Source organism: Bathycoccus prasinos (assembly GCF_002220235.1).
Source record: "Bathycoccus prasinos genomic : chromosome_5".
In the NCBI taxonomy this organism is placed as follows: Eukaryota; Viridiplantae; Chlorophyta; class Mamiellophyceae; order Mamiellales; family Bathycoccaceae; genus Bathycoccus; species Bathycoccus prasinos.
The window spans coordinates 360,233-377,909 of NC_024004.1; the positions used below are offsets into that span (position 1 = coordinate 360,233).

Here is a 17,677-nt window from a genome sequence, read left to right on the forward strand (position 1 = left end):
ATAGCTTCGCGCGCACAAACACGAATCAGAAGAAGAAGTATGCTTTCCTAGTTTCGATGCGATCGTTAAAGCTGAAATTCATGACGATTCGAGAGAGCATCGCGCTCTTATTCAAGGCGATTGGCGATTTTGTACTAAGAATGACTGTTTAGGGCGACAGATTTCGCTGTACTTCGTTCTTGCCCAGTGTGAGACCGTTTTACGCCGCGCAAACGTCGTCAACGTTCTCGAAACGCACGCAAACCGTGATTTTCGCGAAGATTTTTTTCGCGCGAGTACGTTTCGCGAGCGAGCCCGGAGGGTGGCATCTTTGGAGAGGTATCTTTGGAGGAAAAGGCAAACTCATTTGTGTGCACGCAAGGAAAAAATAAAAAAAGTGAGAATCGCGTCCCAACTCTTTCGTTACTTCTTTGACTTTTTTTCCCCTTCTTTTAGAACTTGAGAGTCGCCGCGATAAAGATGAACCCGGAAGGCTACGAGAACGTTGTATATCCATCCTTGGATTCGGCGTGGAAAGTTTTGTTCGAGAAGGAGCTCTATCCGGATGAATTAGCACTCGTCGATGAAAACGCGCGAACGACGTATCAGATTCGGAATCCTTGGGGTTTGCGCACCAAGTGTTATCTCTTCAGAGATACGAAAGACTACTTACAACTGCGCGAGAACGATCGGTGCGTCGAAGATGGAACATCGATACCACCACTAACCTCAACTACTACGACACCCGGCGATGATTTGAACGGTTGTTTCGTGGTGGGCGTTGAACTGTTTGCGTTGAACAGAACGTCGACGCTGGAGAGTTGCTTGACCATCGCTTTGTACGAGAATTCCCATCCAAAATACGTGCATCGAGTCACGGACGAACAGTTTCTGAGAGGTGGAGAACACGTTCCCGTCTTCTTTCGTGATTTTTTGCCGCACTCGACGCGTGAACGCGCGGATTTGATTCGTCGCGCGCGTCGATTGGTACCGCGCGTAAAGTTGAATAGAAAACTTATCCAACACGAAAAAGTTAGAGTCAGTGAGATTAAATTGGGAGCGAGCGACGCTGGATTGATCGACCTCTTCTTCTCCGATTACGTGACCGCGTCGTTTGAGTTGCGTCGCGACGAAAACATCGACGAAACGCCCGACGAGAACAGTTGTAGCGATAGCGATGAAAGCGATGAAATCGCCGCCGAGAAGGAAGAATTGGACGTTTTCAACGGCGACGACTTTTTATTGTTGGCTTATTTTCGCGGTAAAAGAGATCCGTATGAACGATCTGGCGACGAGATTGCGCCGTTCGCGACGCACAGACTGATCAACGTACGAACGTTAGAGGACGTGTGGTTGAGTCCCGGTCATTTCGCGCGGCTTTGCCGCTACAGAAGAGGAGATTTGTTGGTGGACATAAAAGACGCGTTGAAGAAAGCGTTGGTGGACATAAAGACCAGGACGGGAAAAACAGATTCTGGTTTGATTCGTTCGATCGAGTTGCGAAGAAACGCTCGATTCTCGTTGTGCATCGGATCTGGTTCGTGCATGAGCGCGGTCGAAGCGCTCAATCGTTCTCCGATTATTCCAAGCAACGGGAGGAGGAGGATTTTTATATGCATAGATCCACATATCAGTGCATTGGCTTCTCCGGAAGCGTGGGCGCATCCTCAAATCGTTTTTGTGAGTTGCAAAATCGAAGACATCAACCCGGCGCATCTCCCGCCCGAAGGCATCTTTCGCTCCATCGGTAACGCGCCGGAGTGTTCGCCGTATTCAATAGCAAAGTTCCCGGCACTCGCGGCGAGGATAAAAGAGCTTGGCGAGGAGGAGGCAGCATTGATTTTACAAATGGAAGTCGACGACGCAAACGTCCAAGTGCGCGCCGCGGTGGACATCGCCAATTATTTAGTGATTTGTCTGTGGATTGAAAATCCAAAAGGGAACGAGAAAGCTGGATTGTGGAACGAATATTCCCCTTTCCTCGGATGCGCGTACGACGTGCACGCCATTTCCTATTGCAAATACGGGAGAAAATATCGAAAAAACACGGTCATTTTAGAGAACTGGTTTGCATTGAAGCTCCGGCCGGAGTGCGCGGGAAGCACTATGTGCAAACACAAACGAGTCCACGACCGACACGCCGAACACTGCAAATTCGACGGCGCCGCGCGAAGCGAGAACAAAATCCATCCCCGGTTATTAGTTCAATCCATCGACGCGCAGATTGAATCGTTTTACGAAAAGTGTTCCGCGTTGCATTCGTGAGCGCTTTCTTTCTTTCTTTCTTTCATTCTTTCTTTCCGGTGTCGCTGATTTTTTATATCAAATGGACACATCGTTGTTCGGGGAACCAGAAATGGACACATCGCGTGTACTCAGAAAATAGTCAACATCACGAACCAGAAATGGACACATCGTGCGAACCAGAAATGGACACATCGCGTGTACTCAGAAATGGACACATCGTGCGAACCAGAAATGGTTTAAGACCAACTATATATAACATACCATTCTACCAAATCAAAATCGGCCCATTTCTTCACTCTCTCAATATATAATGAGTTCGTTTTGAAGCACATAACACCCTCGCAGCCACTACAAACGCACGGACCGATGCGATTGAACAGCGTCCAAATGACGTTCTGAAGATCTGTCGGCAGAATACCATCAGTTGCTTCGTGGATCGACTCACGTTTCTCTTTCGAACGACGTCAGAAAAAAAAAAAAAATGGAAGAGAAATATCATCATCACCAACGTTCGTTGAACGGAACGACGTTTTACTTTCTGAACGACGAGAATGACTTGAGTGACATCAGAACAGAACTAGAACGGTTAGACGCAACGTGTTTACAACCTCCTCGCGACACTCACAAGAACGTAAACATAACGCACGTCGTGGCTGATTACATAGACGATTGGGACGACTCGTGGGAGAGCGCACGGGAACGAATCGAAAATTTTAGCACAACCACCACCACCACCACCACCACCACAACAACAACAACAACAACAACAACAACCAAAGAACCTTTCGTCGTTTCCGACTGGTACGTGAGCGCGTGCATTCAGCGACAGCAGCTGGTTCCGTTAACATCTACATCGTTGTTGTTTTACGCACCTCGACGATTTTGGGAAACGCTGCTGAGTGGATTTGTATTCGCCCTCGATCCGAGAACTAAATTTGATGACCAAGAAGAACGATTCGAAATTAATAAACTCGTCACGACGTTGGGCGCAAACCCTCACGATCTCGAACCTCCTGGCACGCCTTTCACGCACCTCGTCGGTCGAAGCAACGTTGAGTTTAGTGGTGTTTCAGTACCGACAACGTACACGTGTGTCACGCGCGAATGGTTGGAAGAGTGTTGTCGTCAAGGACGAGTGGTTCCCGCGCCGGCGAAGAAAGAAGAGACGACGCGTCCGCCTTTGCAACGAATCAATACGTTATTGATTGTTGATGATGACAACAAAAACAAAAACAAAAGCACAACAAACAAGAAAAAGCAAAGGAAAGTAAAGGTGGTGTCGACGACGACGACGACGACGACGCACGAAGAGAACGAAAAGAACGAAGAGAATAAAGAGAACGAAGAGAATAAAGAAATCAAAGAAAACAAGGAAAAGGAAGAAGACTCGTTCAGCTCGTTCAACGGAGCGTCTTCTTTATCCGAGTTCATGGAAAGTATGGATAAACGCGCCGCGGCGTTATCAGAAAGCAAGAGTGGCAACGTCCTACCACGCAAAAAAAGAAACACGGCGAGTGAGTACGTCAAGAACTGGAAACAAGTACATGCGTACATCAAGTCCTTCGTCAACCACCAAACCAATCTCTACGCAATCGCAGAGCAAAGATTAGTCAAAGTTTCGCAAACCGATGCGACGAAAGAGTACCCGTTGGAACACGATAAAAAATACAAGCACAAGTGGAAGACTGAGTTGTGCAAGTTAAAGCAATATTTGGATCAAAACGACAACGCCACCGCGAATAAAATCAAAGCGATTTGGTCGCTCGAATCTTCTTTGCGATGAAACTGAATTTTTTGTTTTGCGATGGTGAGCGAGCGAATGACAGAACAACTTTTCGTTATATGTAACCGCTGAACAAGCGTTTACTTTATGACGACGATTACTTTTTGTCGAAAGAAGAAGATGAAGAAGAAGAAGAAGAAGTGTGTTGTTGTTGTTGTTGTTGTTGTTGTTGTTGTTGTTGTTGTTGTTGTTGTTTAAACACGAGCAGGAAAAGATAGTGTTTTTTTTTTTTGAATATAAAATGGACATAAAACCAGAAATGGACTCTCAGGGTTTAGGGTTAAACCCTAAAACCCTAAACTCTCACCCGGTGGCGGCATCCACGGCGGAGTCGTTCAGCGCGCAACACACCACGGCTTTGTGGTGTCCGTTATACACGCGAATAGCTTCGCCGCTGCTGCAATCCCAAAGTCGAGCGCTTCCGTCGCTACTGGCGGTGACTAAATACGCCGCGTCGACGCTGAATACGCAGTCCCACACCCACCTCGAGTGCCCTTTCAAAGTCCGTTCTAATCCTAACCCGTCTAAATTCCATAATTTTACCGTCTTATCGCTACTCGTCGTCGCTAAACTCCTCACGTCTGGCGAAATCAAACACTTCAACACGTACTCGTCCGGGTGCGCTCTCAACTTGTGCAACGGTTCGAAATGCGCCGTCGTCTTTGCATCCTTTTGCAACCGCCACACGTAACACGTCCCAGTAGAGTTTCCTGCGACGACTAAACTCCCATCCGACGCCACGCTGACGCTTCTCACCGCTACTCCAACCTCTGGAACTAACTCGCACGAACACGCGTTCATCGTCAAATCCCACACGCGAATATTCCCATTCGCGTCTCCAGATAACAACTCCGCGCCGTTCGGGTGCAACGCGACCGTCGTCACTGCCGCTCTCGACTCGTACTCCCTCGTGTGTCTCGATCCTTGCCTCGCGTCCCATAACTTCACCGTCCCGTCGTCCGACCCGGAATACATCCATCTCCCGTCTCTTTCGAACCCAATCGCAGTCACGTTCCCTTGGTGTCCTTCGTGCGTTAATATCGGCGACGGATTCGACGCGTTCACTTCAAATATCTTAATCGTCGGGTTCCCAGCCGCGGCTAATATCTGCTTATCCGGTGATATTTCCAGTTTGTTCACTTGCGAGTCTTGGTGTTGCAACGTCCGGTAACACACACCTCGCGTGGCTTCCCAAAATCGAATGGTGTGGTCGTACCCAGCCGTGGCTAAAACCACGAACGGGTTCGGCATTTTTTTACTTATCCGTGTGAATACTCGCGCGCACCTCTCGTTTACAGAGCAGCGCTCCACTTTTACGCGCTCCTCGTCCTCAACTCGAGGCGTTTTTGTTGTTGTTGTTGTTGTGCGGAATATAGAATCGAACTTTTGGGGAATTGAACGAGACATCCAAGAGCACTTGTGCTCCTCATTAATTCGAGAGAGTGAAAGAGACACGCTTTTACGCGCAACATAAACAACTTAAAAAAGAACAGTTGAAGAGAGATGATGTCTCGCATCTAAAGCGACGACGAAAAGAGCGCAGAAAAGGCGAACGATAGGGAAGAGAGAGAGATCGAGAACCCGCGCTTTTCATCAAAAGACGATGATGCACAATTCCGAACGGTGTGACTACAGGACAGACGAAGAAAACGAGCGGCTAAAAAAAGCGAGAAAACAGATCCGAAAGCTCGAGAAGGTCGCGGTCGATATCGAGAGGAAACCGATGATGCTGTGGCGATTGTTCAGGGACGCTTTGTTGGACGGCGGCGAGTGCAGAGACATCGTGGAGAAGCACGTTCTTCCGAGATTGAATCGAACGGATGTGAAATTCTTGTATGGAGTGAATACGGAGACGAGAAAGTTGATTAAGAGATCGTCTCGCGCGGGTAATTTGAAAGAGAAGTTTAAAGTTGAAGAGATTTCGTCGATATCGACTTTGGAGTTTGCGTGGGAGCGTGAATGGTTGTGGCCGAGACACTGGCGCAAAGACGAAACAACTTTCTGCTGGAAAGTTGCTGGCACGAATAAACTCGAGTTGCTCAAGTGGGTGCGAGAGGAGAAAGAGTGTGAGTGGCATGGAGAGACGATTAATGCGGTCGCAGAGCACGGTAATCTGGAAATGTTAAAGTATTGCGTTGCAAATGAGTGTCCTATGGATGAGATGGCGTGTGGAATTGCTGCCCAATTCGGTCATCTCGAGTGCCTCAAATACTTACACGAAGAAGCGAAAGTGCCTTGGGATGAGTATACTGCCGTTTGGGCGGCTGGAAATGGTCAGCTCCACATACTCGAATACCTTGTTGAGCGTAAGTATGATAAATATGACACGTTGGCGTGTGAGCGTGCAGCCTCGTACGGCCCCCACTTGGACTGTTTGAAGTACTTACACGAAACCGCCAAAGCGCCTTGGGACGAGGACGCCGTATGGGAAGCGCACGACAACAACCAAACCGAATGTTTACAATACCTCCTCGACAACAACTGTCCTCTCCCAGAAGGCTGGTCTTACGAAGGAGGAGTACTGCACGCTCCCAAACCCGACAGACCCGCCGTCGTTGATGATGACGATGATTTCTCTGATTCCTCTTCATTATCGTCGTCTTCGTCGTAAGATCTCAGGATTAAAAATACTAGTACCATCTGTCTTTGTCTGATAAACCACATTTTTGCGAACAAGAATTCACCACACAAACCAACACCTCTCGAGCACAAACACGTTCGCCGCCATCTAAAGATTTCTCCACAAATCATCTCCCCGCTCTTTTCTAATACTACGTCGCGGTAGTACGTCCACGCTTTCTCTCGCGCATTCACAAGAGAGAGAAAGAGAGATCTCTGTTCTCGCGACGGAATTTTCGAGCGTGTATAGTCTGACTTTCACGTGCACGCGCGCGAAAGATTTCCCTCGCAAAGCAAAGAAGATAAACGAAGGAAAAATCAATCATCCGTTGAGAGTATACGAATACATACACACACACGCGCACTATTCAGAGTAGAATACAATGAATCTCATCCAACAGCTTCAGAAGAAACCGAAACCGACGCTTTCGCACATCGAGTCGTTCGAAGATTTCACCGCCATCATCGATGGCGAAGGACAGGATTACATCAACTTACGCCTGGAGTACGACCAGACGAAAGTCCCTTCGGGTGGGAGCGAAGTCACCGGCGCGACCGCGCAAATGTTCATTCGCGCGTCGAACACGAAAGAAGCCGCAGGGAGACACTTCCACGCGAAAGCGAGACAATCTTTAGGTCTGGAACCGACGGACGAGAAGTATTTGCGAGCGGCGAAATTAGCCGGGAGAGGTCGAGACTCGTTGAGTTCGTTCCAAAACGACGACGACGAGGAAGAGGAAGAGGAAGAGGAGGAAGAAACGGTGGAGGATTTGATGAAATCTGCGGCGTTTCAGAAGAAGAAAACGATCAAGAAAGGATCGAAAGAGTATCCAGATCATTACGGGGCGATTGGTTTAGCCGTGGAGAGGTATTTGGCGACCACGGAGCAAATTAAGGAGAATTTCCAGGAGTATTCGATGAAGTTGCACCCGGACAAGTGCGGCATCGCCGGCGCGGACGAAGAAGGAAAAGAAGCGATCGAGCAGAGGTATAAAGCGGTCGCGATCGCGTACGAGGTGTTGTCGGATGATAAGAGAAGAAGAGAGTACGATTCCGTAGACGCGCCGAAACACGATTTGCCGACGAGCGTTAAAGCCGGGAAGACGTGGTTTACGACCTTCATTCCGGCGTTTCAAAAGTTGGAGAGATGGTCGGAAGTCAAAGGTGGACACGTAATTTGCGAAGACGAAGATGCGCCGTACGAGGACGTGAAGAAGATGTACGTCTCATGGACTAAGTTCAAGTCGTGGAGAGAGTTTCCGCACGACCAAGAGAACGATTTGGAATCCGCGAACGATAGGTACCACAAGAGGCAAATGCAAAAGGAAAACGAGACGAAGAGGAAGGAGAAGAAGAAGGAAGAGTCGGTGAAGTTGAGAGCGTTTTTCGAAGCGGCGGAGAACTTAGATCCGAGAGTAATTAAGGAGAAGGAGAGAAAAGCGGCAGAGAGAGAGGCGAAGAAGGCGGAAAAGAGCGGTTCGGGTGGTAAAGGTGGCGGCTCTAAGGCGGAGAACGAGGCTGCGGCGGCGGAGGCGAAAGCCGCCGCGGAAGCTGCGGCGGCGGACGCGAAGGCAGCAGCGGCAGCGGCGAAGAAGAAGAAAGAGGCGGAAAAGAAGGAAATGCAAAAGACGAGAAAAGCGATGAGAGCGATTCGCGACGAGGCGGAAGGCGCGCCGGAGGAGTTTGATTTGGATCAGTTGATGCTCAAGTTGGACATCTCCGGCATAAAGGTATTGCTCGACGAGTGCTCCGGGAAGTCGGCGGCGGAATCTGGCGCGATTTTGAAAGCTGCGGTAGAGAAAGGCGCGTAAATGATAAGAATGGAGAAGAAGAAAGAGAGAGAGAGATTGAGATAAGAGTAAGGTAACCAACAAAACTACTAAACTTAAATTATTTTTGTGCATATACAACAACGACTGGGTATGGACTTTATTATTGACAACCTTTTTTTATCTAACTTTCGCAACTACTCTTCCAATCACTTGGTCCCCGTCCGTGCACCGTTCGGAAACGAAGACCGCATCGTGCAACGCGTTATTCTCCGCGATGTTTTCAAAAGTCAGCAAGTGTTTCGCGCCTGCAAACTCGGCGAAAACGCTCACACTGTCGAGCCGTCCTTTGCCTTTATCGATGAACCCCCACTTGCCTTTACCCCACGGCGTCGTTAAATCGCCGCGTTCTAAGAACCGTAAACCAGGGACTCCACCCCAGGAGAACGGTTCGTTTTCGCCTAATTGGGATAATATAGACGCCACGTGCGCTTTTTCTGAGTAACTTTCTGTGCTTTCCGTGGGAGAAACCATTCGTAATTTGCATAGGATTTTAGAATCAGCGGCGACTTCGCCGAATCCTTCGCCGTGCGTCCATCGCTCGAAATTCGAAATCGTTTTTGCGCTCGCACCCAGGACGGTGTTCTGCTTCATTTCCTCGTAGTAATTGTACGCGTCTGTCATTCTTTGCGCGGTTTCTTTTAATCGCAAGTGGTAACTCATGCGTATGGCAACTGGGATGAACTTTTTCGCCTTTGCATCCTTCTTAGCGAAGCGATAAATCATCTTCGAGTTTGCAAAGCATAAATAATTCAGCGTCCTTTTGATGACACCAGGACCGACATAATCACCGTGGGCAGGCAAATCGAGCGCTTCATTGAACGCTTCGTGTGCTCTGGTTGCAATATCCGCGGATGAAGAGCCTTTCATGCCTAAGAGTATCCTCGCGACGCGCGTCGCGAGCGCCAACGATTCCTCCGTCGCTTCAAATCTCGCAAACCCGTCGTCTCTGCTCGCTGCGCGTCCGCCGTGACAATATCTCGACCAATCCATGTGAGGGTCATCGACGACGTGGTCGTAGCCGTACGCGGTCATATCGTCCCAACCGTCCGACATGGCTTCTACGTCTGCGTCTCGATAAAAATACGTCGACGGGTCGTGCATGAGCACGGTTTCCGGATCTATCGCAATCGTGTGCACGCCATTCTCTAACAGTCGCTTCATGGCAATCCATTTCAGAATGGCCGCCTCGTAACTACTCGACTCCAACACGGATATTTTATCAGAGACAGTTCGTGCAATATTCGCCGCTTTCGGTGAATTTGTGACGACAATGACACGTTTGTCCACCTTTAATTTCTTCGTGCCTCGTTCGAGGAAGACTTTCAAATGGTCCGCGTTGTCCTCGTTGGCCGAAACGATTATGGCGGATGACTGTTCACCTTTAAAAACATCGCCTTTCCTGGATAATATTTCGTCAATTTGTACGGATATGCCATCGTTTGACGGTGGTGTCGGTGTTTTTGAAATCGCGTGTAACGAGCGTCCTAAATCGGTAATTTTCCCAGACCAGTCTTTCATCGGCGCGCACTGAGAGGAATATGCCGCAGGCGCACCTTCCTTCCAATTCTTAGAACCAATGATCCCATCGTTAACGGCGTGTTTATGCTTTCCTTCCAATTCCTCGATGGATTTTAACTCTCCTGAACAACCAACTGTGCATTCTAAAGACGCGACGTTCGCGTCGTGGTTGTAATACTTATCGACGAGTTGCATTTTCCGTTCTTTATCCGTGTGGTAGTTCGCGTGCATAGCAACTGGTCTGTGCCTATCTTTAGCCAACTCCTTTTTATGTCTCACGATACGAAACATCACTTTGCTGTTTAAGAAACAATACGGATTCATCACCCGAACCGTCGCGCCGCTCGTTTGGTGCCAATCTCGACTGGCGAACCATAATTCTAAATTATAGCCGGCTTGATCCCACAAATCTTCCGTCGCCATTCTATGCGCCATAATGGACATGAGCCTATACGAAGCTTCCGTTGCGGCGACGTACCACAATCCAGAATTCAACGCGGAAACTCGAAACGCTTTCACTCGCGCGCGTCCAGATCTTCCCATAGCCGCATCGTCGATGACTTGATGAAACCCATTCGCGGTTTGATTGTCCCACCCGTCAGACATAGACTCGATATCGTGATCGCGATATAAGTACGGAAATGGGTTTTGTAAGTACACGACGTCCGTATCTGTCAATAAGACGGAACACCCAACTTTGACGAAATCTTTTATGATGCCAAACTTTTGCGCGGAGATTTTGTGCGACCCTCTCGCGTCGTTCTTCACTCTATACGTCGCCACTCCTTTATCTTTCAAGTTCTTTTCCAACATATCGTCCAAGCATATGACGAGAAAGTTTGTGACTTCCAAGGATTTAATCGAATCGACAAACTTATAAATTCCTGGCGCGGCGGAATTCGCCACCGCCGCCAAGACTTCTCTATCAATCGCAATCTCCTTGACGACTTCGCACAAGGCTTTTAAATCTCCTTCGCAATTCTGCGGCCAATTGGTATCAGTCTTAGCTACGGAGAAGTCCAACCTTCTGGCAGAACCCCACGCGTCCTTGTTGATTGTTTTCGGTTCACACACTTTGTTCGGTTCATCAGACATGGACGGCAAGGCGAACGCGTTCGGGTAGGTATCCGTGAGCGGTTTGATATTCGCGAGCAGAGAAGACGACGACGAGGACGAACGACGAGTACTACTACTACTACTGCTGCTGCCGCTGCTGCTACTACTACTACCACTCATCTGCGTCGACACCGTACCCATCACCGCTTCTTCTTGATTTTCCTCCCGCTCAAACGGCGTCTTCTCTCCTTCTCGCCCCCGAACACCTCTTTCGTCGCCAGTCTCGGAACTCCTCCTCAAACCCGCATCCCCCATGCGCCTGTTATTATTACTATTACTCTTCCCATTCGAACCGCTGTTAAAACTCATCATCGCTCTCTCGTGTTCGACTCTCGATCTCTTCAAGTGTCCTTCATCTCTCTGGTGTTTCAGTAAACTCACGAGAACACCGAGCGCGCACCCGAACGCGATCGACTTCCCGAGTTTATTCAAAGGCGAAGCCGAGTTTGATCGCTTCTCGACTCTCTCGCTCATCATCGTCGATTCCTACTTCGAAGACGAGGACGACGAAGGCGCGTCGAAAAACTGATTCCAGATGAACTTCCTGTTCGTTTCGAGCCACGCGGACCAGTCGACGCAAATCTCCGCGCACTTACGAACCTCGGAATTTTTAATCTTCCGAGAGTTAATGACGACGATGTTCTTATCTCGCAAGTATCCGAGCACACAGAGAGAGGACGAGGCGATGAAAAGGTATTTCGTCGCGGAGCGGAACATTTAGTAAACGCTCGGGATGCGAGTCTTTGGATTGATTTTTTTGTGTCGTCTTTTCGATTTAAAAACGCTTCTTCTTGTGATCTCGCTAAAAATGTCTACGCGTGAGTATGCGCGCGTCATTACATTGTGCTATTAATAGACTTCGTCGCACGCCGTTTTCCACGCCGAGACGAAACAGTGCACGCCGTCGTCTCGTGATATCATCCGCTCGTGCCACTTCGTCAAGTTTTTTACTCGCTCGATGAACGCTTCGATGTCTTCTTTGTAGACGTAGTGTTTCTGGATGGTTCCGACGGCGGAGCGGACGTGGTCGGCCAAAGAGTAGGCGCATGCGGTCGCTAAACCCGCGACGATTTGCTCTTGACCTCGCGTGATTTCTTTGAATTCGTCGTTTTGGCGCACGCGGTGCATTTCAATGGCCAGTCGGCGCGAATACGACGCGAAGAGTTGCTCGATAGATTTGAACTCTTTCTCGATGAAGAAAGGCACCGCGGTTTTTTTGACTTTTTCTCCTCCGTTGTCTTCTTTGATCTTGTTGATGTCGTTGTTATTGTTCCTGTGGTCCAGTCTATCTGGTTCTACTTTATTACTATATGTTTCGTTCGCTACTTTCTGTTTCTTTTGCACCTGCATGAACAAACTGTTCACTCTTGGTTGCGTCTTATCTGGAACGTGAACTTTCGATTGAGGGCCGATTAAACCTTGCGCCGGGCCTCGATAGTCCGTTCGTAAACCGACGACCCGCTTCTTCGGATTCTTTTCAGGCGACCCGGTAGTGTTCTCAAAATGCAACCTCACGCATAAACCGCGAATAGTCTCGATGCCCAAATGAATTTCCTCGTTTAACTTGTTTAAAATCGCTCGAACTTTCTCGTTGATAACTTTTGAATCGTTCGTCGCGTTGGTCAAGTTTTGCGATCTCGAGTATTCGTGACAAGGGCCGTGACCTAAGAAACCCTTCTTTTTAGTGCTTTTTACATCTTTCGAGAGCATGATTTCAAATGTGATTGATTTTGCGCGGCGATCTCCCAACATTTTAGCTCTGTCGCAAACAACTTTTGACATGTCTTTTAAAACTGCCAGAACTCTTTCCTTGGTTTCGAAGCGAACGCCCCACGAAATTTTCATGCTCGTTGTTTGCGGCGGTGGATCTGGCATCCACTCTGTTTCGTCTATTCCCTTGGCTTTTTGGATTAAGTTATAAGTCGCCACATCGCCTCCTACGGCATCCACGAGTTGCATAAATCGCTGGCTTCCCACTTCAATCGCTTGCAAATCTGCGCACGTCCGAATCTTCTCTTCGCTCAATTTTCTGAACAAAACGTGTCCCACCCCCGGGAGGTCCTGCACGGGTAACTTTGCCATAAAATCACGAGCATTTTCTTCCGAAACGTAATAAAAAGGATTATCGCTCATGCCGTTTGGTTTCGCGTACTTTGACGTCGCACATTTCGCGACCAACTTGTTCGGCCCCGAGCCGACGGAGCATTTCAATTTACACTTCTCGGTGACGTGCTTTTGGATAAACTTCGCCATCGCTTTTCCTCTGATGCTCGCGTTCTCGCTCTCTATGCCTACTTCTTTAACACCATCTAGCTTCAATCCATTCGTGACGTCCAAATACGCCTCATCGCAACTCGATCCAATCACGTGATCGGTCAACTCGAACAGCGCCTCGTAAAAGTTCGTCGCGAATTCGACGTACGCGTCGAAACAGTAACTCAACACGAGAACATTCTCCGGCTTTTTTCTATCGCTCTCGTTAAACCGCATCCCGGCGTGTAACCCTAACGCTCGAGCGGCGTAGTTCGCGCAACTAATCTCCCCGGTTTCTCCCCACGAGACGACCATGGGTGTTTCGGTATCCTCGATTAAATCCGGTCGCAAAGTGCGCACCGAGCCTTGGAGAAAAAAACAATCGATATCGATATGAACGACAATTCGTGAGTGATTCTCTAATTCGCTCGGTTGGAGTTTACTCGCGTTCGGGAGGAGTCTTTGCTTAATCGCGTAATACCTGTGTTTCCACGTTCCTAATAAACGAAAGAGAGAGAGAAAGAGAGAAGGGTGTCATTAAAAAGAAAACAGGGAGCGCGCAACAAAGAGGGAGGAGAAAAATGAATTCCCGGGGGCCCCCAAGAAGAAGGTAAAATCTCCTCGACAGAATACTAATCTCGTCGCGAATCGCGCGTACCTATAAACCCCAACCGGGTCTTTTCCGTGTAATTCGCCACGAAATTTGTGTCCGTTTCTGTCGTTCGCACGTTATTACCGTACATTTTATTCGTGGTATTATTATACTATTGCACAAAAGTGTTTGTGTGTGTCTTAATGTGATCAATGAAGAGATTTAGAGAGATCCCAAAAGAGGAGAAAAGGTGGTAAAAAAATGTGAGCACCCCTTAAAAAAACCAAAATTCTCTTTCTAGAAAGAGAATTTTTGAGCTCTTGACCTAAGACACGAATAACGAACTTTGAAGATAAAACCACACAATAACTGTAAAGAATACGATGTTTACTACCCTTTCCACCCCCACGCGGACGATTCAGACGACGATTCAGACGACGATTCAGACGAGAAGGAGACGACGACCTGCTTCTGCGCTCGCTTCGGATGAGAATGCTTCTGAACAGAACAAACGACAACAACAACGGATGATGCGAACTGATGATGATGATGATGAAAGAACATTAACGCGCTCTAAAGAAAAGAGAGAAACGAGGAGAGAAGATGAGAACGTTTCGACGAATATGAACAGAAGAAAGTCGATATTTATGGTCAACATGTCCTGGGGGTGTTTTGCGCTGGCTTTTAATTCAAACGTGCAACCGACGAGTGCGATGTTTAACAGCGGTTTGGATGTGCCCATCGAGGAACCTTTGCGAGCCGTCGCGGTGGTCTTGGCGGTGAAAGTGGCGTTGCAAGACATCGCGAACCAAAACGAAGAGTTCCGGAAAACGTGCGATGCACCGGTGTATAATTGCGATTTATCGCAACTGAACGTGAAGTGCGCGACTCGAGTGTCAGGTCCCATGACGCGGGCGTTACCGACGATTTTAGAGACGTACGGTTTAGACGCGTACGAGGTCGAAGCGTTGAAACAATCAATTCAAGAGTTGGAAACGCAATTGAAAGCGAACAACGCGCGCGTGGCGGTGAACTTTAAAGCGCCGGCGGAATATTTTGGATTAATCGACAGACAAATCGACGAATTGTTGGCACAAATTCCCGAGGACGCGATGACGAACGCGAGAGATATGTTCGAGAAAGAGTGCGATTTGAGCGTACCGGCGGAACAGCCCGCGGAACTCGATTGTAGAATCGCCAGAGCCGTGAGTCAAGGGAAACGACCCAGCGGGGGGGTTTCTTAGTCTTCAATCTTTATATTTTAATCATAAGAACAAATTTGAACATCAATGTATTGCCGTTAATAAAGATTTAATAGTACTAAAGAGTGCGATACAGTAGTGCATCAAACATCAATCAATACCTTTTCGTGTTTGTGTTTCACACGAACAAAAAATACGCGAAGAGGACAACAGATTTTATTATATTTCCACACTTTAAAACATGAAAGAAGACTTTGGTGAAATCAAAGAGTGCACGTCGTCTTCCTCCTCCTCCTCTTCCTCTTCCGACGAAGGGGAAGAGGAGGCGAAGGAAGGAGAAGACTTTGCGTTAAACATCGAGCGGACATCATCGAGTAAAGTAAAGAAGAAAAAGAAGAAGAAACGTTTTTTTTTCTCATCGAAGAAAAAAAATGTTCCTTCGTCATCGGATGAGGATGACGACGACGAGTCCATTGATTTCATCGACTTCTTGGACGACGAAGAGCGCGCGCTCATGAGCACGAATAAACTCGAGCACAGAATCGAAAATCTAGACGCGAAAACCGACCGCGCGTTTTCCATTTTGCACGCGCAATTTTTTACGCAAACGTCCGTGGACGTGGAGAAATTCGTCAAACCGCTCTTGCACGACGAAGAGGACGCGACGTTTGTGAAGTTTAAAGTCGCCGCGGAACGATTAAGAGCGAAAGTGCATCGACACCAGTCGCATCGTAAGATAGAGGAACACGAGATTAGGCAGGCAGCTGCGAACGCAAACCGTCCCGGGTGTAAGATGTTTACGAATTTGAAGGGGAAATTTTTACGCCTTGACGAAAACGCAAATTCGGCGCCCAAGACGGCGAATTTGAGATCGGACGTGGCCAACGCGGATACCGCGGTGAATATTGGATTGAAATTGGCGGAGTGTTTGAGAAGAGATTCAGTGTTTCAGAGTCGAGAGGTGACGACGTACGATGGAGAGAATAACATCGTGTGCGCGGATGGAGAGGACGAGAACGCGAGCCGCTGGAGCCTAGAGCCAGATTTACACTTTGACGGCGAAGACGAATCCGTAAAACGTTTTCTACTCGCAACGCGGCTCATTATTGCTCAAATCGCAGAAATATTACGTCCGCGCGGGCCCGGGTTTAATGAAAAGTCGCCCTCCTCGGCGGAAAACGATGCCGGTGAAGACGCGTCGATGAAGAAGAAGAAGAGCGAAACCGAGGAGGTGACGTATAACCATGCCGATCCTTTCGACGCGTACGATTCGAGCGACGAAGAAAAAGCCGTTCGAAGCGATACGGGAGTTCTGGCTTTGCCCCCACCTCTCGGATCACACGTCGTGCGATGCGTGGAAACGCCTGAAAGTCTCGATTTCGTGCGATCGATCCCAGACGGCACGCCGTTGAGCGTCTACTTCCAAGAAAACAACGCGTACAACTTCAAAGATATTCGCACTGCGGATCACTTTCTCGACGGCTCGAGGCAAAAGATACGAAGTTCGACGAAGATTCAAGCCATTCCAAGAGCTGAAATGTACGGCGCTTCGCTCTTGATTCATTTAGAACTGCCCGGTCCGATGGATCGAGAAGAGAGCGCGCCGAAGGACGTTTGCCGAGAAGGTTGTTACGTCGAGTTATACGGTGCGAGCGGACATCCGGATTACTTATCGCGCTGGCGAAGACGCGATAACTGTCCGAGATCGGAACGAAGCATCGATACCGAAGTGTACACGTTCACGTTACCGACGCTCAAAGCGCACGAGTTTTACTTGCGTAAACCCATCGGCGAGCTCTGCGGCGACGTGAAAATCGAGTGCGAAAAAACCGGTTTAGAAGCCATTTTGAAATTCCACGAGTACGATGCCGAGTTTTCGCCGGCGATGCGTAATCTCGTTACGGGCGTCGTTACGAAAAAAGAGACGAACGAAGTCAAGCGCATGCTCTTCGGCACGTGGGATTCGGTCATCTTTTGGGAAGATCCAGCCGAAACGAAAAGCGACGACTTGCAAGTCGTATTCGCCGAAGCCGAGAAACTCTCGAAAGGCATTTTATACGACGACCGTAAACACGCCGTCACGCAGAGAGGATTTGTTCGGCCTTTATCGCAATCGACGACGAACAAAGTTCATTCGCTCGCAACGGCCATCAAATGTCCACAAACCATGTCGCGCGAAAAATTGTGGATGGCCATCCAATCCGCGATTCGATACTCCAAGAAACTCGGCCATTTAGGCTCTTTCTGCTCGAAACTGCTTTTGGGATCCGAAACGCTCGAAGGCCAAGACGAACAGAGAGGCACGGGTACGCTCGATTTAGACATGGGCTGGGAGATGACCACTCTGGTGGCCACAAAACTTCCAGCGGACGCGGAACCTCCTTTACCGGGTATTTGGGAGATGCGACCGTCGCCGCCGCCTAGAGCTGGGCATGTGGAGAAGTACGCTTGCGGCTTGTTTAACAGAGTTACAGAAGGCGAAAAAGAAGAAGAAGAAACAGAAAAAAAGAAGAGCGAAAGAGAAGCGAAGTAAATA

General features: G+C 48.6%; 9 protein-coding genes across 9 annotated transcripts; 6 read left to right on the forward strand and 3 right to left on the reverse strand.

The window, feature by feature from the left end:
* Positions 1–459: 459 nt before the first annotated feature.
* Positions 460–2,244, forward strand: Bathy05g02030 (unknown protein; the record flags this gene model as incomplete). The annotated part of the gene is made up of 1 exon (XM_007513017.1): positions 460–2,244. The coding sequence occupies one exon, from the start codon at positions 460–462 to the stop codon at positions 2,242–2,244; it is 1,785 nt and encodes a 594-aa protein (XP_007513079.1).
* Positions 2,245–2,707: 463 nt separating this feature from the next.
* On the forward strand, positions 2,708–4,009 carry Bathy05g02040 (unknown protein; the record flags this gene model as incomplete). The annotated part of the gene is made up of 1 exon (XM_007512857.1): positions 2,708–4,009. The coding sequence occupies one exon, from the start codon at positions 2,708–2,710 to the stop codon at positions 4,007–4,009; it is 1,302 nt and encodes a 433-aa protein (XP_007512919.1).
* A 303-nt stretch (positions 4,010–4,312) lies between these two features.
* Bathy05g02050 (predicted protein) lies at positions 4,313–5,416 on the reverse strand (the record flags this gene model as incomplete). The annotated part of the gene is made up of 1 exon (XM_007513196.1): positions 4,313–5,416. The coding sequence occupies one exon, from the start codon at positions 5,414–5,416 to the stop codon at positions 4,313–4,315; it is 1,104 nt and encodes a 367-aa protein (XP_007513258.1).
* Positions 5,417–5,612: 196 nt separating this feature from the next.
* On the forward strand, positions 5,613–6,620 carry Bathy05g02060 (the record flags this gene model as incomplete). The annotated part of the gene is made up of 1 exon (XM_007513039.1): positions 5,613–6,620. The coding sequence occupies one exon, from the start codon at positions 5,613–5,615 to the stop codon at positions 6,618–6,620; it is 1,008 nt and encodes a 335-aa protein (XP_007513101.1).
* Positions 6,621–7,011: 391 nt separating this feature from the next.
* Positions 7,012–8,439, forward strand: Bathy05g02070 (predicted protein; the record flags this gene model as incomplete). Its single annotated transcript, XM_007513018.1, has 1 exon — positions 7,012–8,439. One exon carries the CDS (start codon positions 7,012–7,014, stop codon positions 8,437–8,439), a length of 1,428 nt encoding a protein of 475 aa, XP_007513080.1.
* A 138-nt stretch (positions 8,440–8,577) lies between these two features.
* Bathy05g02080 (predicted protein) lies at positions 8,578–11,571 on the reverse strand (the record flags this gene model as incomplete). The annotated part of the gene is made up of 1 exon (XM_007513154.1): positions 8,578–11,571. The coding sequence occupies one exon, from the start codon at positions 11,569–11,571 to the stop codon at positions 8,578–8,580; it is 2,994 nt and encodes a 997-aa protein (XP_007513216.1).
* A 372-nt stretch (positions 11,572–11,943) lies between these two features.
* Bathy05g02090 (DNA polymerase IV) lies at positions 11,944–13,662 on the reverse strand (the record flags this gene model as incomplete). The annotated part of the gene is made up of 1 exon (XM_007512908.1): positions 11,944–13,662. The coding sequence occupies one exon, from the start codon at positions 13,660–13,662 to the stop codon at positions 11,944–11,946; it is 1,719 nt and encodes a 572-aa protein (XP_007512970.1).
* A 660-nt stretch (positions 13,663–14,322) lies between these two features.
* On the forward strand, positions 14,323–15,183 carry Bathy05g02100 (predicted protein; the record flags this gene model as incomplete). Its single annotated transcript, XM_007513299.1, has 1 exon — positions 14,323–15,183. The coding sequence occupies one exon, from the start codon at positions 14,323–14,325 to the stop codon at positions 15,181–15,183; it is 861 nt and encodes a 286-aa protein (XP_007513361.1).
* Positions 15,184–15,382: 199 nt separating this feature from the next.
* On the forward strand, positions 15,383–17,674 carry Bathy05g02110 (predicted protein; the record flags this gene model as incomplete). Its single annotated transcript, XM_007513035.1, has 1 exon — positions 15,383–17,674. The coding sequence occupies one exon, from the start codon at positions 15,383–15,385 to the stop codon at positions 17,672–17,674; it is 2,292 nt and encodes a 763-aa protein (XP_007513097.1).
* Positions 17,675–17,677: the final 3 nt, after the last annotated feature.